The sequence below is a fragment of the Siphateles boraxobius genome, unplaced genomic scaffold, assembly GCF_051911475.1.
Source record: "Siphateles boraxobius isolate OS27281-9 unplaced genomic scaffold, OSU_SipBor_1 7, whole genome shotgun sequence".
NCBI lineage: Eukaryota > Metazoa > Chordata > Actinopteri > Cypriniformes > Leuciscidae > Siphateles > Siphateles boraxobius.
Genome location: NW_027509197.1, coordinates 22774557 through 22796134, shown reverse-complemented (window position 1 = coordinate 22796134; position 21578 = coordinate 22774557). Strand labels below are relative to the sequence as shown.

General features: G+C 35.8%; 3 protein-coding genes across 8 annotated transcripts; 1 reads left to right on the top strand and 2 right to left on the bottom strand.

Annotated features, from left to right (window-relative positions):
• Nucleotides 1-998: 998 nt before the first annotated feature.
• LOC143723176 (putative methyltransferase DDB_G0268948) lies at nt 999-9135 on the bottom strand. 3 transcript variants are annotated; one of them, XM_077215182.1, is made up of 8 exons: nt 9081-9135; nt 8893-9017; nt 5257-5402; nt 4996-5156; nt 4047-4260; nt 2784-2887; nt 1915-2052; nt 999-1799 (listed from the first exon to the last, which is right to left on the bottom strand). In XM_077215182.1, the coding sequence occupies exons 3-8, from the start codon at nt 5365-5367 to the stop codon at nt 1706-1708; spliced, it is 822 nt and encodes a 273-aa protein (XP_077071297.1). In that variant the 5' UTR covers nt 5368-5402; nt 8893-9017; nt 9081-9135; the 3' UTR covers nt 999-1705. The 3 variants fall into 3 exon arrangements, with proteins under 3 accessions (XP_077071297.1, XP_077071296.1, XP_077071295.1); XM_077215181.1 differs by lacking the exon at nt 9081-9135 and having other exon boundaries at nt 8893-9024; XM_077215180.1 differs by lacking the exons at nt 8893-9017; nt 9081-9135 and having other exon boundaries at nt 5257-6144.
• Nucleotides 9136-11544: 2409 nt separating this feature from the next.
• LOC143723177 (putative methyltransferase DDB_G0268948) lies at nt 11545-16894 on the bottom strand. 2 transcript variants are annotated; one of them, XM_077215185.1, is made up of 7 exons: nt 16869-16894; nt 14808-14957; nt 14288-14448; nt 13861-14074; nt 13542-13642; nt 13152-13289; nt 11545-12943 (listed from the first exon to the last, which is right to left on the bottom strand). In XM_077215185.1, exons 2-7 carry the CDS (start codon nt 14916-14918, stop codon nt 12853-12855), a joined length of 816 nt encoding a protein of 271 aa, XP_077071300.1. In that variant the 5' UTR covers nt 14919-14957; nt 16869-16894; the 3' UTR covers nt 11545-12852. The 2 variants fall into 2 exon arrangements, with proteins under 2 accessions (XP_077071300.1, XP_077071298.1); XM_077215183.1 differs by having other exon boundaries at nt 16643-16890.
• A 302-nt stretch (nt 16895-17196) lies between these two features.
• On the top strand, nt 17197-20901 carry LOC143723907 (uncharacterized). 3 transcript variants are annotated; one of them, XM_077216779.1, is made up of 8 exons: nt 17197-17296; nt 17474-17510; nt 18105-18341; nt 18987-19295; nt 19445-19564; nt 20152-20235; nt 20314-20354; nt 20487-20901. In XM_077216779.1, exons 3-8 carry the CDS (start codon nt 18287-18289, stop codon nt 20535-20537), a joined length of 660 nt encoding a protein of 219 aa, XP_077072894.1. In that variant the 5' UTR covers nt 17197-17296; nt 17474-17510; nt 18105-18286; the 3' UTR covers nt 20538-20901. The 3 variants fall into 3 exon arrangements, with proteins under 3 accessions (XP_077072894.1, XP_077072895.1, XP_077072893.1); XM_077216780.1 differs by having other exon boundaries at nt 17197-17389; XM_077216778.1 differs by lacking the exons at nt 17197-17296; nt 17474-17510 and adding an exon at nt 17683-17745.
• The last annotated feature ends 677 nt before the right edge of the window (nt 20902-21578 follow it).

Below are 21578 nucleotides of genomic sequence, written 5' to 3'. Positions count from 1 at the left end.
GCCTACATTTATTCAGAAATTATATTTAGGCTATACAGATACGAATTCATTATTTCAAGTGTAGCTTCATGTTTTTTTTTTTTTAACTACTTTCGGCGAGATTCTGAAGTTCGCATAGGATGGACACTTATATCCCGTGGCCTCATGGACATTAATCCTATGTACATTCATCCTACACACATTCATACTAGAACGTAATTATTTAGCGTTCGTAAAGTAATTCCTTAATCCCTATTCAAAAATAAGTACCTACTCAAAAAGTATGTGATTTCGGACGCAGGCTGACTTTCCTCGGCTTAAATGCTGGGATAATGAGAAGAATCAATTCATCAACATGTTTGTGTAGCGTCTCCTAACAACTGCCTCACATATGAGCGTTGGCACCATATTCTCTTACATTCACTGTATCATGTGCTGTCATTTGATATGTCTGTGGATTACTTTTCTAGGTAAGAGATATAAACACGCACATCCTGTCATCCATTCACCAAGCAATTTGAACATCTTCACAACTAGCTACACACAATATGACAAACATTAACAAACTCTTAATGGTCTGACGTCTGCCTTCCCTAAAGATCATTATGGAAAGTTTGGAAAGTTGTTTAAATTTTTTTTCTTCATCTGACTGAACTAAGGCTAAAATTAAACCTCACTACGAGAGCAGTTTAAAAAAAAAACACAAATGGATGGTTCAAGCAAACATTTGGATTGTTTGAAGAGTATTGCGGCAATCCTTTTGAAATGTAGCCTACACAGAAATGTCACTCAAGTTTTACTTTGTTTCAATGTGTGTTTTCAAGCATTGACCCTGTGTTTAATCACTGTACCGTGGAATTGATATTTCGTGTCGTCCCAGGCAGCTGCTGTAGGCTACAGATGGACAACGTCGGATAGACATGCTGCTTCTCTCTCAGGTACTGCGTGATCAAGTCAACACTGCACCCTGGTGGATGCTCTTTCAAATACACCTTGTACATGGGTCAATTACTGGACGATTTTTGTCTGGGTTTAGTAATTTATTCCAAAACATTAAATATACAATTCATAAAGACAATGACTTGCATACACATAATCTTCTAGTATTAGATTTTTTTTTATTAAATTAAATTCCAAAAATCAAGATTAACCAAAATCATATTTGTAAAAACTACTTTTTAACTTGAAAAATGTGTACAATTTTGAAAATAATGATTAAAATCCCATGTGTATTGAAAGTGTAAAGAAATTACTGGTTACACTTTACTTATAGCCTTTATAATGCATTATGAAAGTATTTTTAATGCATTAATTCTGCCTTGTAATGCATCTCATAATGCATTGTATGGTCTCATGAACAATTGTAACCGCAAGCATAATATATTATAATATTTATCTATTCATTGGTACACCTTTAGAAAGTATAACTCATTAAAACACATGACAAACGAGCTATTTCAGATGTAATGAGAAATCTGCAAATATTGGTACAATTATTTATTAAATTTTATAATGCATTATAACATAGATTATGAATACATTTATAATGCATTATACTTAAAGGCTTTAAGTAAAGTGTTACCATTACTTTTTATTGACTATGAAACCTGATGGTTTCAATTAAATCAGTAATTAAATTAGCAGTTAATTGATCACATTAGGAATATTAATGAATAACGATGTGAAATCATACTAATCATATACTATGAAGATTTAAAGAAAATCCTTATTTTGCTGGCTTGCAGGCAATAAAATAGAAGTATTTGACTCCCATGATAACTTCTGTCTCCGAGGATATCACGTCCATTGCACACAACAGTCTTTACAGGAAAATGAGAGTGTGAGGAAAAGAGAAAGAAAGAGATGGTGTGATACACACACAGGAATACAGACATTTCAATCATGAATAGGTATAGAGAACTCTATATCTCATACCTTTTTTCAATGTCTTTTGAGAGTCGTCTGGCCTCTTCTGGATCTTTTTTTAATAGTGCCTGGAAAGCGGAGAAAGACTCCACCATGCCGATGTAGCCAGAGAGAGGTACAGGCTTCCTCACCCAAAAAACGTCTTGCCTTGAGACAAAACACAGTTGCAAACCGGCTTCTGATTGGTCAATACAGCATTCCAGCCATGTTATTATCCACATTTACATTTATTCATTTAATGAATTTGCTTAATAGCATTCAAATTAAAAATTGTGTCCTTAGTGTGACATCCATTTTATTAAAGCAATAAGGCACTCAAGGCAGAACAAGTCCTAACTGTGGCTAGTCACAAGAAAACAGCTTCTCTTACATTATAGCTTAATACAGCCATCTCCAGTCTCCAAACCTAAGACTGATTGCACTTTGAACTGTCTTCACCTACTTAACTAACTACAAAATTGTCACAGTGACCAGAGTGCCCGTGATTGCCACCAGAGGGCACTCCACCCCGGACTATTCCCTCAATTATGGACTTCATCCCCCATAATCCTCTGCCTGGAGTCATCAACCATGATTACAACTCACCCTTTATAAACCTGGTTTTCTCATCTATTCCCTGCAAAGTCTTGTCTTGTTTAGTGTTTCTACTGCAATTCTGAGCATTCTGTCTGTTGTCCACATGTCCATGTCCTATTTGCTTGTATCCCTGTGATTGTTTGAATTGCTTACTTTGTTTACGACCTGTTTTCTGGATTATGTCTTTGAATAACCCTCTGGACAATAAACTGCATTTGGATCCTCAACCTTCTTGTCTCGGAGCAGTTCGTAACAAAAATTTACATTTTAACATCTAGTTGTGTGATGTAGAACTACATTACCATTCTTTAACTGGGTACTGGAGAGAGTCGTAGGTTTGCTTGTAAAGTTCGAGGGAGCTGGGACCCAGGTAAGGGTTCCGGAAAGGCTGTAGCACTGCATAAAACTGTAATAAGACATATATATATATATATAACTCTACAGTTGTGAGATCAAAATTGTAACGTTTGTTTTAGTTGAAAATATCAAACAGCACATCAGGGCGGCCAAAACATATCAGATGCTACTGCACATCCGTGCGGCCTGTGAGGGACGCAACATGACAATGATTTAAAGCTCAGGAATAAACCAGTGGCTCAGACAGCAGTTTTTTTTTATTTACACTCTTTAGAAGAAAAGGCTCTACATAGAACCGTAAAGGGTTCTGTCGGGTGCTTATAGAACCTTTTTAGAGGTTCCCATTTTTTAATGCATTTAGTTTAAATTTAGTTTGAATTAATGTTTAACCTTGATTAAATTTTATTTATTGATAATTAATTATTAATATCAATCAAATCAATCATATTTATTTCTAGAGCACATTTAAAAACAACACGAGTTGACCAAAGTGCTTTACAGATCCAACTGTACAAATGGACGAATACACCTTAAAACAAAACACTTATTAAAACTACATATAATTAAGAACCGTTAAAAGCAGCCGAGAAAAGATAGATCTTCAACCTAGATTTAAAACACTCAATGGAATCACAGGATTTAATGTGTAAGGGGAGAGTATTCCAAAGACGCGGAGCTGCTACCTCAAAGGCACGATCTCCCTTAGTTATGATAATAACGTATTATGCAATATTTTAAGACATTTCACCGTATATAGAACATTTTTGGCTTTAGAAACAAGTCTTTAAAACTGAGTCAAGAATCCTATAAAACCCCATTGAATCTTTTTTTTTTAAGCGTGTAAAATGTACAGAATAAGTCTGAGTTCTGACCCATATTGAAATGTGTTTTAACATTTGGACTTTTCAGTGAAAATAATAGGCTTCATGAAAGTATAGTGCTTACATAAATGATTATTTTGATCTTTGAACTAGTAGTTTAATCAGTCTTAGTGCTAAAAAATAGGGCGGGCAATGTGTGTTGAGTACATGTTTTATTGTTATGACTTAATAAGATCAGGTGTTTTTTTTATATTATTGGTCATATGAACATTTTACATAATTTCAAAGAGCTTCTAAAATGTCCTCAGTATATGTGGCACACACACAAATGTTCAGACAGTTGACAAGCATTTATTAGTCAGAAATCTGAATTCGTATGATTCCTACCTCATTACAGATGTGGTTTAAAGTCTCTGAGCAGTCGCCATAGCTGAGCTCCATGTCCATGGTGTAGTTAAGAAGTGCGAGGCAGCCATGAGGCTTAAGCACTCTGTGAGCCTCATGAAGAAAACGTGAATGGTCAAACCAATGGAACGCAGACATTGCCGTCACAAGATCTACAGAACCATCTTCAAAAGGCAGTTCTTCAGCTGGACTCTCCCTTTGTTTTTCAAGTAAGTGAAAACAGTAGCATGTGTATACTATGGGTTAAACTCATGAAGAGAACAAAATCACGGGATAATCATGATTTATTACTTTTTTACAAAGACACTGAAATCAAATATTTTTAAATTACAATTAATGACTCATTGGTGATTATCATTGCTGTAAAACAGTAAAGAGAATCGACCTGTCTGGAAACAACACTTTTTAATTAAAATTTAAAAAAATCATAAAGGCAGTACAACAAATATGATCATGATGTATAAATGCATTGCAATTATATATATTATGTATATGTGTATATTTAAGTTAAACACACGATTTTCATACATTTCATTTGAAAGTCACTTTGGATAAAATAATCTGCTAAAGGAATAAATTAATAAAATGTAATTTAAAAAAAACTCTAGATAAGCAAATTTGTTAATATTGCTCCTTGATTAGTTTGACATTTTTGTGCATATTCAGTGGTGTGTTTGATCCATTGTGACAGAAATGCCATAATGGCCCAGTTCCACAATGAATATACCATAATTCCCAGCACAATTTCTGAGGCTCAATTGCACAAATCCTCAGATTAACGCTTCATTTTGTAGTAAAACGACAGTATACTGAATGTGCCTGCATTAGTTTTAAAGCAAAGTGTTGTGTGTTGATGATTGTGCACTGTCTGGTTGATAAAGGTAAACATGACAGCTGATTTATTTACACAAAGGCTGTTTGCCTACAGTACCTGTAAGAGACATTTGGAATGTTGACATGTTTCCTCGCCATCTCCAGTTGAGCTGGGCTGATGTCTGTTCCCACCACACGAGTAAAATGTGGTGCTAAGAGCAACGTTCCCTGCCCTGACCCACAACCAACATCTACTGCCAGGTGATTGGATGCATTGTTCTGAGAAAATACAGTAAAGTGTGCAATATGTCCAAATGTAAATAAAATGGCATATATGGCAGGCTAATGAATGAACGAACAGTCATGACAAAGGTCTTACATTACTCCTGTGGAATTGTAGAACCTTGCCGATGAGCTCTTCAGAAGGAGAAATTCTGTACTTCCAGTATGAGGTTGCATGTTCTTTACCCTCAAACAAACGTACAGCCATTTTTAGACAGCTGCACAGGCTCTCAAATCAGAAAGCTGGAGAGATTTGAACAGTCAGTATACTAACTTGAGGGGAAGGAAAATATAGGAAACAAAGGGGAGGGTTTCAGGTTCTACTTATTTCTTCACACGCTGACACAATATCAACTGTGACAAAAGCACAAAGCTGTTTAAAACATTCCTTTTGGCTAACCATTATGTGCTCAGTTTGCTAATGAGGACTTGTGGCTCACACACAGAGGTTTTAGCTCATTCACTGTGCAGTGGAATACTAAAAGTCCTGTCAAGGTTAATGAACATCTCCTTTGCAATGAGCAGAATGGGATCAAAGGTTTCTAGGCTAACTAGATGTCATGCTGGGAGGATGAAGTAAAATATTCACATTGATATCAGAGCAGGGAATACAGTACAGTAATCCCTACAGTAATTTTGAAAGCCATCTCTGTAAAATCATAAGATTGTTTGTAAAACAAGTGATGTAAGCAGGCAAGTTAAGATAGATGGAGATATGAAAATATAAAAAAGAAAGTAAAGAGATGCATAATGCTCAACCAATCTGTTGATGTTGATATTTATGATGATAAACAGGGAGTGTTGGGGAACGTTACTTTTAAAATAATGCATTACTCCCTAAAAAGTAGGCTAACTAATTGCATTACATTGTTACTTTTTATCAACGGTAATGAATTATGTTACTTTTGCGTGAGCTTTTCTCAGCTGGGAAGGACTTTATTGGCAAAAGGTATTTTTGGCTAATGTTAAGGCCTTTCACACCAAAATTAAAGTGACTCAGGAGAATAAAATCCAACACTATTCAGCTATATATATATATATATATATATATATATATATATATATATACACCTTTATATATATATATATATATATATATATACCTTTGGATGAGGGCGTAACTTGCATACCTATGGCAATAAAAATCGGTAGAAGCAGAATGGCTTAGAATGAGAGAAGAGACCCGCTGTTTTGTATGGCATTCAGCCGTACATGTTTGAACCAGAATCAGACCCAGATGATGAAGAGACTCCGGCAGAAGAAACACAAATGAGAATGGACCAGGACGACTCGGAATGGTTATTTGATACATTTATGTACTTATAGAGTTGTAATGGCTTCCCCTTTGCAATTATGGATGTGCAACACACACACAGACACACACAAACTGTGACAACGTTGGCGCAATTTTTTGAAACTACAAACACAAATACTGTGATAACGTTTGCTACGTACAAACTAAATTACATTTATGCGAGGGACATGTTGCGTCATGTTTACATTACTTGTCGTACATGTGCTTAAGTGGCAAATGTGAGAAGATGGCTACAGAACAAGAAAATATATGCTTCAGGTAGATAGAACAGGTATTCATTTATTTACATTTGTAATTGTTGCAAAAAATAATACGTGACATAAAACTGTTTGACCAATGATCTATATAAGGACGTCCCACGTGACGTCACGCGATTTGGAGCAGCCATTTTGACGGAATAGAAAATGCTATACCGCCGGTGATAATACAGCTCGTCGCGAAATATTTCTATCATGCCCGAGCGATGCTGTGCAATTGGATGCGATCAGATACGTGATCATACAAAAGGAATATCTTTATACCGTATCCCAAAAGAAACAAAACGGAGAAACAAGTGGTTGGTGGCAATAAACAAGCAAAACGCTGATGGCGGTGTTACTGTTTGGCTTCCAACTCAACACAGCTTTGCACTCTTCATTTTGGATCAGGCAAGTTGTCCCCTCGAAGGCTAATGAATGATTTCTCGGAGTTCGGGATCAAATGTTATAAATCCACTGTTACCATGGAAATCCGCAATGTGTGTGTGCACACAACCATTCAGCATAGCATAACAGGGCTCTAAAGTGTCACGCATTGAGGGTGTGAGAGCGGCGCGGCCAGAGTTTTGGGCGCTGTGGCATATTAAATGCTGTGATACAATAGTGCTATTTTCTGATTGGCTATTGTGTAGGGCTCGACAAACAACACCAGAGGAGACGCGCTTGATTCCTGCCGGTTCCACAGTGAGAGCGGCGCGGCCAGAGTTTTGGGCGCTGCGGCATATTAAATATATTACAAATAGTTTTTCAGCGTGAGAAATACAATGTGTGGCGGGAGAGCGTGACAGTCACTCATTTTGGTCTTTTGTCACGCTCTCCCGCCACACATTGTATTTCTCAAGCTGAAAAACTATTTGTAATATATTTAATATGCCGCAGCGCCCAAAACTCTGGGCGCGCTGCTCTCACTGTGGAACCGGTAGGAATCAAGCGCGTCTCCTCTGGTGTTGTTCGTCGAGCTAAACAATAGCCAATCAGAAAATAGCACTATTGTATCTGGGTAAATTTTTACACAACGAATGAAAAAAATGTACACGTACTAATGGTGTATGGGTTGACTACATTTTTCTACGTTTTTTTTGTAGCAGTGAAAAAAAACCTACCAACATTAGCTAGAAACAGTATTAAAGTAGCAGTAAAGAGTAGAGAAGGGAGCCGTGGAATTGTTCAGTTAGCTTCAGAGTCAGTAACGTTACTGGTAAATGCATTTACCTAACACACTGTAGCCCAATGTCAAAACGTTTTTATCTAATTATATTATTAGTATAATAATATACTAATAATATATATTACCACGGCAATGGATCTATTATTAGGGGTGGCCCACCCCTAATATTAGATCCATTACCACTGAGTAGCTGACGGATGTATTCCCTCAAAATGGCTGACACGCGGCTATGGGTCACGTGACTGGGAGCTCCCTATAGAATGACTGGATAGCTCATGACGTCATAAACAGTGAAGCCACCGCGCAGCCATATTGCTATTCCCTAGTGAGCTCACGCGTTCTATTGAATATGATTTGACTGAGAAAACATTGCCTAAGGAGACACCGTTTTAAAATCTAAAGTCTCCCTGTCCATTCTTACCACTCAAACACCCTAAGCATTCAAATGGATATTTGTTTAAAGGCGAAAATTTTTCCTGCTTATTAAAAATTGCATTACATTAAGATGTAGCTAAATCTACTGTACAACAGTAACTTAGGCAAATATAATTATTTCAGTCCATTTTTTCAAAGCTAAACCGAACTTTTATTTTGACGGGTTGCCGTGAAGACCTTTGAGTTTCTGTGTGTGTTATGATATGACGATAGTTTTTCTCAAATTAAGCGGTAAAATGCTCATGAAGTGACTCTCAGATCGGCTCTGGAGAGTAAGTTCATCATGTCCTCATATCGTGAGGCAGAGACTGAAACCTGCGCGAGCGTCACGCGTGCTTCTGTGTGTGTGGTAAATTAAACCGCGCGTCTGCGCCATTCATTCCCACAGAGACAAGCTGAACATGCAGGGTTAATAACTTAATAGCCACGTTTTTTGCGTTTTAATATTCACAGACACTAGTATAATACATCGTGGTATAACTTAGGCTACATTGGCTAACGTGCTGTCTTGTTTTGTTCACAAAATACAACTAATAGTACGGTAATGTTAAATCTTACTTGTATGCTGCACAGGAGTAAGGGGAGGCTGCAGACCTGGAGCCGGCAGATATACGCCCCTGGCAGTTTTACGCCCCTGACAGTTTTACGCCCCTGTTGTTCCTGATGCGTCCAGTAGGGGGAGGCTGTACAGCGACACAAATTGAGTTATGTTAGTAAATAATCTTCTTTTGTTTTTTAATTAATACATTTATTTATTTTGTATTGCAAATGAAAGGATACAAGACATTCACAGTGAGAAAGAGAAATTTTACATTTTGTCAATATAAAAAATTAAAGGTGCTTTACATCAGACTCAATGATATTATTTATTTTAGAAACCTTTGAGTTTAAAGGTTTTGAAATTTTCTTAAAAGAAGTAAAAAGGGATTTTATATCAGAGGAGAATATTCTTAAATCAGGATCATTGAATGGTTCTGTCTTTATAAGGATGAATCTTGCCCAGAAGACAAAGTAATAATACCGTATAATCAAGATTTTTATCGTTAGAATGAAAATCTGACAAAAAATTATAGATTCTGTCATTTGTGTGTTAAATAATCTGCTAAAGTTATTGTTTAGCAATGATGCAACATTTATTATTTATAAACAATTAGCTTGGTATAGGTAGCCTATCAATTCATTTCTATATCAATGGATGGGTCTATAATTTATTTCGAGAGACAAAAAGTACTTGACGGTCAGGTTTATGTTCTATCTGGCTTAAACTCAGCTATACCACGTGTAGGTTTAGTTTCCCCTAGTCTTCTCTACTCACTTTAAAATGCATTTTCTTTTGTTGCCTGTCTTTAGCTTGTCTGAGATCGCCTCTTCTGGTAAGACCCTGTTTACTCCTTACATTAAAACATACTCCACATGGTTTCTGGGGCAACATTACAGTAGATATTGGAAATATCTGAACTTGTTTTTTTACAGTCTATGATGTGAACACACAAAAGACACATTTATAATATGCATGTATACATGTATGTAAATCTCTCTCTAAGTAAAGAGTTGAACTGCACACTCACTCAAATATTTTGATTATTTCCAACATCATTTTTTAAAATAGCTTACTGGTCGGGACTAAAATGTAGGGTATGTGCACTTAATGTGGGTTTTATCATACTCTGTCTTTACCAAATTCTTTTTAACTTGCATCTCATAAAGGTGTGTTTGCTTTAGCTATAAGAAAATGAAAATCTATCTCTAAACTTATAAACACTCATTATTTTTTTATGACTTACAAAATAAACAACTTACAGAGACATACATGGACATGGTTTTAATGTCATTTTCAATTTTCTCTGCACAGTCCATCATTGGTGGCCAAAAGAAATCAAAGTGGCTTGACACTTTTTTCACTATTGTTCCATCAATAAGTGCTTGTGCCGCTGTACTTTGAAGATCAGGAGCAAATTGATGCAATCCACACACACACACACACACACACACACACACACACACACACACACACACACACACACACACACACACACACACACACACACACACACACACACACACACACACACACACGATAAAATCACCATGGATGTCCTTTTAAAAAATAGTTAAAGAAGAGGGGTAAACCATAGGGGAGTCATCATAATTCATAAATGGTGTCAATAAAAAAAATTGTGAACAACAGTATTGTGTCTTTCTTTTAAATGGCCCTTGGAATTTTAGAAAAGGTATAAATTGTGTTTGTCTTCATAAAATGCTGTGTAGGATACTGTTTTGTAGCTGTACAAAACATAACGACCAATAGAGAATGGTACTACAGCTAATCAAGGATCCATATAATTACACGGTACTGTATGTCTAATGGGCTAAATTTGGTTAATATCTGAATGTAACTATAAATTCACAACAACATATTGCACTCAGTCTTCCATATAAAAACCTATGGTGAATAGGCCTATAACTGCATTAGGTCATATACTTTTCATAACATAGTTGATCCAACTGTGTATTTTTAAATTTTCAATTCACAAAAACACATAGTCTTCTATAGGCTGAGTGAAGAGAGTGAAGCCCAACTGAATAGCTAAAGACATTTTAATCCGTGCAGATCTAAACTGTAACGTTTATATTTAAATGAACAAAAAACAAACAAAAAAATTTCTATGTACAGGTTATTCATGTGTAAGAGTCGATTTATGTTATTTTGAAGTATATTCCCCTACTGGACGCATCAGGAACAACAGGGGCGTATATCTGCCGGCTCCAGGTCTGCAGCCTCCCCATATAGCTGCACAGTGCTCTGGCATCTGCTGCTGCTATGCAACGCAAATTGGAGTATGACCGTTTTAAGATAGCGGCCGCAGGGCTAGTCTCTATGATGTCTATGGTTGGAGCCCTCTGCTGGTAGGGAATCGTAAGATGGCCGCTCGGACACTTCCGGTGGCTTCACTGCCTGATGGCAGTTTAGGGCTGCGTTCCAGTCCAAAATTTACATGCCCTTCACTCGCTAACTTACCTCCGTCTCTTTCACTCGGATGTGCGTCATTACTTACGTTGCACGAGTGTTCTGGCGGAAACTGCAATCGGCTTAACTGGAACGTCCCAGAGCCATATAGAGAATTTATTTGCAGAAAATGAAAACAGGTCAAAATAACAAAAAAGATAAGTGTTGTCAGACCTGTGAACAAATTACACAACTGCAAAAAATAAAAATAAAACATTGATTTTATTGTTTTTTTTTTAAACCATATATTAATGCATGCATATTGTAGAGTAAATTACTTCAAAGTAACATTCTGCAACATCATAATACATAGTGAAAAACTAAGTGGTTTATATTTTCAGAATATTTCATGTGAAATTATAAAAAACATATTGTGTTTGTAAGCTCACAGATTTGTTAACAACTTGATTGACGAAGTAAGATTAAAACTTATGTAGGAACTACATTAGATAAACACCTGGAATGACAATACACCTAAATACGTAGTATACTTATTTATACAATAATACTTAATTACACAATTATACAGTAGGCCTACCACCGTTAGCACTAAAATTAAATCATTAAATCAAAATCCATCTTTGCAGTGCATAGGTGACACAGAAGCAGCATCAGAAGTGGCATTAATATTTACACTCCATGCTATGAGAGAGTTTTTTTTTAATCAATATTCAATATTTAAATGATTTCTAATTTTAACGTTTTAATTAAAGGGTACTTTAAATATGAAACTAAAACCGCCGTATGCGGCTGTCTTAATAAGCGAGTTGAGGGAGTCATTCATTCAACCGATTTGTTCAAACAGCTGATTCATTCGGGAAAGAAACAAGTGATTGTTCATTGAATCGTTAATTCTAGTTGGCGAAATAAAGGGAAAACAAACTATATTGACAATATTGTGTCTAAAAAGTAACTCACAATGTTAATTTATTTTTAATTTAACTATTGTATAACATAAATATCGCACTTGTGCACGGGAAAACGGCACTCACTGATGTGATATTCTAATATAAGAACATAATATGATGTAAATATAAGACAAAAACTAATTTGGGGACATACCTATAACTGCACACATTACGCAGTGAAAGCACGAGAGACAAATGTGATGTCAGCTCACATTGCCTCATACATTGTTAAAACAATGATTACAATATCATAATAGACAATAGCCTACACATCGCACACCCCTACGCACATAAAGAATGAACTAACGACTGAACTGACATTTGCCAACTTTCTTCTTCTCTCCTCTCTCGCGTGCAGGAGACAGACGTTATTCTGCCGCAAATGTGATGCGTATTGTCACGTGAACAAGCAAATCCACAAAGATAGAATAATAAAAAATACTACTACGCTAATGTTTTAATTTGGAAAACATTTAGATATGTCTAAGTCGAAGTCATCTAAAATTTAAGACCTTTCATAAGTAAAAATAAGACTTTATAAGACTTTTTTATGGCCTTATATTTTAAAAATCGGATCCGCGGGAAACCTGTCTGAGTCATGTGTCACTCAGGTTTGCAGGCAAGCACACAGAAGTACTCCATTATAAAGTCAACTTTGGCCTCTGTTGATGTCACTTTCAACTCATCTAGAATACTGGAACAGAATAAGTGACAGGTAAATATACCATCAATACCATATATAAAGGACAAAAAGCATATTAGCGTAATCTAATATTTTGAAAAATGAATTAACATTGTTTCCTCAAAGATAAACTTGCAGTACACTTTTGTGTTGCAAACCATAAATTCTGCAGGACAGTGAAAGCCTGAAGTGCTGAAGTTTTTGAGAAAGAACTAATTACCATGATGCTGTTTTCTCCAAAAGCGCAGTTGCAGCATTTGGATCGGCTCTCAGATAGGCTTGGTACATGGAGAACGTCTGAATAAAACCAGTTACGTTCTTGATGCTCAGCTGCAGCTTTATTGGAATTATTTCGATCCTTACAAATATGCAACAGAATATTACAAAGGTATCAGAAACCACAACTGTAACTCATTTCAAAGATGGCATTATTTCAAATAGACTATGTCAAAGATAATGTTATTTAACATAATAATGTATAGACAAAATGTTTTATTTTGAACACAAATGTAACTATACAAAATAAAGCAAATGTGATTGCAGATTTGTGTAGAGGCTCATTTTGACACAGACGGTTAATTATTCATTACAGTGCAGTGCTCTGGTTTACCTCTCTTTATCTGGGAAGGGTATGGCTTCAAATAAGTCCTTTAGCTTACTGTTGGCCCCAGTTACCCTAGTGCTTGTGTAGGGCAGCAGAATTTGCTTTACCTAGCAGGATAAAATAATATCAGAGTGCAGTTACCACTATTCTGTGAGCACATTGCAGCAGTTAAATTTCAAATTTGATAAACATGCATGCAGTAAGCTGAAGCTTTGGTATTTAAATATTTAACAGTGTCAGTTTGTTACATAATTTAGTATTAAATCAGCTCTGTGTACTCATATTCAATTCATATATACAGTACATAGTTCTGGTGTATGCTTACTTCCTCATATATGTTATTAAGTCGATCACCACAGGACTCATGGTGCATTTTCATATTGTCTCCATAGCCAAAGAGAGCCAGGCAGCCATGAGGCTTCAGGACACGTACAGCCTCCTTTATAAAACCTTCAACGTCAAACCAATGAGCTGCAGACGCAGCCGTCAGCAGATCCACCGAGCCATCTGGGAATGGCAGATCCTCTGCAGTGCCAACTCTGTCAATTAATGATAAACATGAAAGGGCTAGACCACAGTAATCTGTTAGCATTGTATTGCACAATGCTGTGTCTCAAAGACCTAATTTCGTTCTTTCAAGGTTATACAAAGGTATAAAGGTGCATTGTTCCATATGGTTTGCACAATCAGAGTAAAGAAGAGATAGGACAAGAATGAGTTGTTAAGGAAGAGTAGAAACATGCTTTACTGACCTGTAGCTGAGGTTAGGGAACCCTGGCACTGCTCTTGCTTCCTCCACCTGAGATTCACTGACATCAATGCCCACAACCTGCTGAAAATATGGTGCCAGCGAACGAGAGTTCTGCCCTGTTCCGCAGCCTAAATCCACGGCCAGCTGATGGGGCTTTCCTTTCTGTGAAGCACGTTTTTATATTTTATAACATTTTTTATAACATATGAGAGAATATAATTCTATGAATAAATTAGTAAATATGCATAGGTTATGTAACATCAGCTTCTTTACTGTATGACTTTGGAGGTGCTATGATATCTAAATTTATATTATATATTATTACGGCCACATATTAGTATGTGTTAATGAATATTTATTATTATTATTATTACTACTACAATAATGTATTATAGACTTAATTTATTTTATGGATATTTTGGAAATGCCTTACAGTTACCAAACAAACATTCAGCTGCATGCACACAATACCGTGGACAAACATGTCAGATTCTTGCGCTCAAAATGTACAATAATATTACCTTCTTGTCCATATACTGAAGAATAAGCTCCTTTAGCTCATCAGGTGGATCAAATCGATATTTTTGATATAGGGAGGCATGTTGTTTATCTTCAAACATTCTGCAAGTCATCTTCACTGTGACTTCAGGGCAAATCTTCAGAGGCAAATTCTGCACGAGAAGAGTTAATTATTACTGGACATTACAAGCAAGAGGCGGGAGTGCTGGACAAACCAATAGTAACCAATAGTCTGAATAGAGTGGTACAGGGAAGACCTCACAGCCGTTTCGTTGTACACCAGGGGCCTCATTTATAACCGTTGCGTACCCACAAAAAAGGCCCTGAAAGAGGCGTACGCCACTTCCGACGCACAAGTTGTGATTTATAAAAACAAACTTGACGGGACAATTTGCGCACCTGCGCGCAAACTCTGACCCATGCGTACGAACGTTTTGGAGATGGAGCAGTTTGGTGACACCGTTCACAATAACAGTTGAAATAAATAAAAGAATGGTTTAAACTATGTTTTACTTCTGATAAACATTTAGATTAAATATGCCATTCTCAAAAAATAATTTAGTAGGCTAGCCTTGCCTTTATTTTTGAATAAATAAATCAAAGAGTGTCAAATACATTTCAGAGAAAGTTTTTCTCAATCTTTTCCAGTGGCCAAATAGTATTTTTTAATTGATTTATATTTTTAATGGAGACAGATAGAACTTGTTGTGCATTATTTGCACAAACCTATTTTCTCAGACAATCTGCTATTATCATAAGCAATTATCTCTGTACTTAAAACATTAAAACACAGCATGCCAGATGAAAAGTGTTCGAAAGTATTGCATCCACAACAAATATTTCTATTTATTGAATATAAAAATGTTGTAACTTCTCAGTAATGATTTCATGTAATTTAAGTGTTTAACTCCATTAATCAGATGTGCATATTTAATCTAAATGTTTACATCAGAAGTAGGCTAAAACATAGTTTAAATCATTCTTTTATTTATTTCAACTGTTATTGTGAACATGCACTGTATTTATGATTAGGACTTATAATGAAGATTTACGGTTTTAGATAGGCTATATATATAAACTGCTCCATCTCCAAAAAGTTCGTACGCATGGGTCAGAGTTTGCGTGCAGGTGCGCAAATTTTCCCGTCAAGTTTGTTTTTATAAATCACAACTTGTGCTTCGGAAGTGTCGTTGGGCCCACGCGTCTTTCAGGTCCTGTTTTGTGCGTACGCAATGGTTATAAATGAGGCCCCAGATCTCCAGGAACCGGACTGGGCACCATGATTTACACCAACACTGAAAAGTGATCATAAACCCATTATTTTAAATACTTGTTTACATTAATTGATTCCATAGATTAATTTACGTCCTCATTAAAATATGATAAGAAAACTTTGAAACGTACAGAAAACTTAATAGCTAGTTGAAACCATCGACCACCAAATATTCGTAGCCTAATCAAAAGCGGATTTGTAAAGACACATAATACACATTGTGTATTATTACACAATGAATGTGCCGGAGTTTACTGATGATAAAAAGATCGAAAGATGTAGCCTAGTTTTCATTTGATGCCGTTGATGTATGCGTTAAAACGAGGAGAGAGCGTCTAATGTTTTGTAATAAACCTTACCTAAGTTACATAACGTTAAATTAATGAACAGACGGTTTGACTGGAATGTAAAAAGTAAAAAGGGGAGTTAAAACTAGAAATTTACAACATTATCATTTTTTTCAATATTAATGTATCACTATATTTAATAACATAACATTTCTTAATTTGTCTTTCGCGGTGCGATTCACACTGCTTGTCTCGTGCGTGACACATGGGAACTCACAGATATAACGTTAGAGATGATGCGAGCTGTGTGTCATCTATCAGCCACTATCTTTTTCTGTGCGTGCCGGTAAAATATCGCGCTAAACACTCAAAATCAAAGTTGCAGTCCGTTAATTCTTGTCTGACGAAAGAACTGCAGCCTCGACTGGGCTCATTTGATAATTAATACCATGTAAATTGTAATAAGACTGTGCAGTGCTATGGACGTCGCCATTGATATTTACTTTTTCCAGTGTGTCACAGATCAACAGCCAGATATCGCGAGAGTAGAAAACGGGTTTATTTGTTCGTGCACCAGGCGCTACTAAAATAATTATAACTTACTTCAATTTGACTAAATGTTGTTAAAACTGAGGAAAGTAATATCTTTACGTGTATTCTTAGAATAAATTCTCGTGTATCCTATATATTTATTATTATTATTAGACTGTGTCCTACAAAGGATCTTTATCCATTTTAGAATCTGTGCTGTTCTCTCTTCTTTTTTTTTTTTTACTTTGATCACAGCACTGTAAAAAAAAAATTCAAAGATGTGGTCTTTGAAATGTGTTTATTAATACACCAACAGAGGGCAGCAGTAAACAGGCTGTGGTGATCTAGAAGACGGAAGCACCTGAATATCACAGCAGCTGTGTGCAATGGTCATTCAATGGTAATTATGGCCAAAGTGTGATATTATCTAAGCAATAGGAATTAAAGAGTTCTACCACATCTGAAAAACACACAAATAATTGTAAACTGAAATGTAAGCTAACCGTGGACCTGTGAACAACCCAGACTTAAACAATGTTACAAAATTATCTAAAAATGTATTATGTTCCATTTTCAGTGATCCTGTTCTCAAATATCCAAAGTATGGCAAAAAGGTAGGCCTACCTCAGCTGGCCCAAACAGTCCATTTAAAACGTCAGTATTCTTTTGTTTAAATCTCTATTCAAAATCTAAAGTCATTAAAGGCAAAAAAGAACATCACATGTCCTTACTTTCATTGCCCCTACTTTCATTTCCACTTGCTCTAAAATAAGACTGAACAAAACAGAATGCATATTATCTCCGTTTTAATTTTAATGTTGAGAAGTGGGTTTTGTTTCAAACCTCAAGGTGAGTTTTACAAACCTGAACATAAATAAAAAATAACTTTTAAAGTTTCATAATTTTTGCTTTCTTTTATTATTGAATAAGTTGATTCTGTCCGGAAATTTTTAGATTAGTTGAACAGGATATGTTGAGTTTTCTTAACCTTTCATTTTTATTTTAATAATACTCTGTGTTTGTAACATGATTAAGTTTACATACATCTGCTATAAAATGTATTATATAATTATTTAACATACATTATGCTTGTGATTATAATGATGTGATTGATTAACCCTATCCAAATCATAGGAATTCTAATTTTTTGTTATAGTGACCCGCATACTGTATTTGTTCACTCTGTTTTAATTTAATTTCTCTAAAAGTTCAGTGTGGCGTTGATGTGTCTTTGCGATGTGAGGTCTCTCTCCTGTCTGAATCCTCAACATTGCAGTGGGAGAGAGATGGAGAACAAACATCCAACACCACTCTACTGTACAACAACTCTGCCTACATCATCTTACACACCATTGATGAACACAACCAGGGCAAATATTACTGTAGATTGATGGAAGATGGAAGAGTAACAACGGTTAGGATTCACACACTTAATGTCAGTTCAAGTAAGTATATTCTTTTATATTAAATCTGTGGTGTATGCCTAAATAATAATATTTTCATCAATAATACTAAGTTAAACGTGCTGAAGTCATCTTAAATTAAAAAAACTTTAGACATGCAGTGCTTTTTAAAACTAAAATGTACTGAGGTGTATTCACTGAAGTTCACCATGTTACCTATTGTCTTTCCAGATTCATATACAGGAAATAATAAAATTATTATTTACAGACAAAGTTCTAATAATAGTGACGTATCACTTATCTGCAAGTCTAAAAAGGAATATGACAGATGGAAGTGGACCTGGCAGCCGAGGTTTAATTCACAGACTGATCTGATAGCAGTTGAAAAAGGAAGAGAAGTTCAAGTTAAAGGACCAATTAAACCAGGAAGACTTTCTTCAACCACATACAATAGTCAAGTTTTTATCTTTCACATCTCACCTGTGAACTTTAATTATAGTGGGACTTACAGGTGTATAACAAATGATAAAAATCCTCCCTATACAACCACAATACTTCACACCATCAGAGGTTTGCAAATATCAATCAATCAATAAAAATGAATACATTGATTTTTCAGCTACATTTTGCTCATCAGTACATTTGTTCAGTGCTTTTAAAAGTCATTGATGTTGTTGTTGATTTCAGTCTCAGTTGAGCCCCCTGATGGTGTGTTGAGGAAAAGGTCAGTGATTCTCACCTGTGAAGTTTCTGAAGTGACTGATTCACTGACGCTGGTCTGGCTCAGGATGGAGGGGAACAGAGGAGTGCTGGGAAAACAGCAAATTATGACTGAGAAAAACAAGAAGTTACAACTCACAGTGAATCTGTCCAGCAATGAAACAGACCCGCTGCACTGGCAGTGTGCAGTTTTTACTGAGGATACACTCAGAGCTCTGGCTCCTATAACAATCAGTCTTTCCTCATCGACAGAAACCTCAACTGTACAAAACCAAGGTAATAAATTAACCATTAATATACAGCACTTTTCACCTTAACTCCAAATTAGATTGTATATTTTATGCGTAGCATACAAATAGTAAATTGTCACTAGTCATGAGAATGGGCAGAGTTGGTGTATTATCTGACTCCACATGTTTCTGCAGAAGATATCATGACACAGGTAAGTCATCTACAGATCGGGATCATCGTGGTGTGTGCTGTCACTGGCACTGTGCTGATACTGCTGCTGGGACTTCTAGTTTTTAAACGTCAGCGAAAAACAGGTGAGCTGATCTCAGAGACAGTATGAGGAGGAGAAGATGCTCCATAGAAAAATAAATGGGAAAAATTGTTACACTTAATGTGGCAGCTGGATAATTGTTGTGACTTTCCGTTACAAAAGCGAATTGACTTTTTAAAGAAACATTCGTTTTTGTAGCCTACTCTATAGGCCTATGCATGCTTATTAGCTCAATAAGCCTGAAAGAGATAAATTTTATCACGATTTGGGCTGTCTCCATTCAAGTAGATTGGGGCTGTACTTGTATACCTTTTTTATACTAAAAATAGTTACTAAAATGACAGCCAAGGCAATCGATTTGCCTTAAAGGGACATTAGCTTATCTGCACATTAGCTTGCCAGTGAGACCGTTATCTAGACGAGGGTAAGAGGGGGTCGATTTTTGAGAACTTAATGCCAATACCTATATGCCGTTATAAATAACTACAGTGCATGTTTCAAATATAAACTTTAATTCATATCTTAAAATGTTTTCCATGTTTTATATGTCTGTGTCCATGTTTATAATGCATGTTTTTTATGATTCCAATGAGATTTGAAATGAGGGATATTGTTGTATTGTTTCGATAGATGAAGTTCATGTCACTGGATTAAAATCACAAGAAGATGAGGACATCCATTATGCTTCAGTGACGTTTGCAGGATCTAGTCAGGGTGAGGCAGGATGGAAGCTCACATTACCTCTGTGTGTTCTTTAGTGTGTTAAATCTATGACTTTGATTAATTTTCCAGGAGATGACAGCTGGTTTAAAACCGATCATGCAAGTTCAGAGGTCAGCTATGAAACCAAATTTTTCTTAAACATTTCAGGACATCATTTTGATTTGCTAATGATGTTCTATATACGTTTGTGATTTATGTATTGTTAATACACTCTTTAAGCTTGTATATCTCAATATCTACAGGTGTTGGAGAGGAATTCTACAGTCATCTACTCAGCTGTTAAAGCACAGTGAACCATCACATTGGAAATGAATGTATAGATCTTTATTCCTTTGATGTAAATGGAAATGGAAACACCAAATTAATCCTGTATTAATAATAGCTTTTTAGTCATGCATTATTTTGGTATATTAAAAATTAAGACTTTTGCATTTGCATCAAGCATTTTGGGTTTGCTCTATCTCTAAGCAAAGGGTTTCATTTGCATTGGGAAAACAAAAATCTCTGAGTGTCGATCAATCTGTTTGCATGCCAGATCGAAACCTTATTGTGGTTTCATAACATACAACTGTGTTAAATATAGCACAGTATTTCCTGTAGTGGAATACTGCAACAGATGTTTCATAGAGAGAGAGAGAGAGAGAGAGAGAGAGAGAGAGAGAGATTTAAATATAATATATAGATTTTAATATATAATATAGTATAATATAGAATAATATTTAAACTGTGAAATATTAATAAAAGGAAGCCTGATGTCAGGCCTTTTTTTGTTTGTTTATTTAACTGTTTATTCCCTGTGTACTATGGTTTCTTATGGATTGATCAGTACCACAACTTGTTTTACCCCTCATTATCTTGTGAAATTATTGGTATGTATTTTCTTTATGCTGCTAGTTTAACTTCATATCCCATAATGCACAGTGTTGTACGTGTGTTTCTGAAAAAAATGTTCTGGTGTTAAGTCTGTGAATACTGAAGTGAGTAAAAGAGCAGTCATGTCATGTCCATATGTGTGGCGTACTTATCAGTCTGAGCTGTTGTATTCTTTGTATTATCATCAGTTTTATATGGTTTGGTTTGGTTTTCAGTTCTACAGCATGTTCCAGCATGTTCCTGTACAAAGAAACTAAGTTTCAAAAATAGACCTTGTGAGGTTACGAGTTTAGATCACACTTTAAATCAGAGATTTGTGTGCCTGAGAGAAACCTTCTCAGGTTATGTATGTAACCCTGTTCGCTGAGAAGGAATGAGATGATGCGTCATGACACTGATGTTATGGGAACGCTTCTGCTTGAGCCCATGTTTGGAACTCCTGTGGGAAAACACCAATCTTG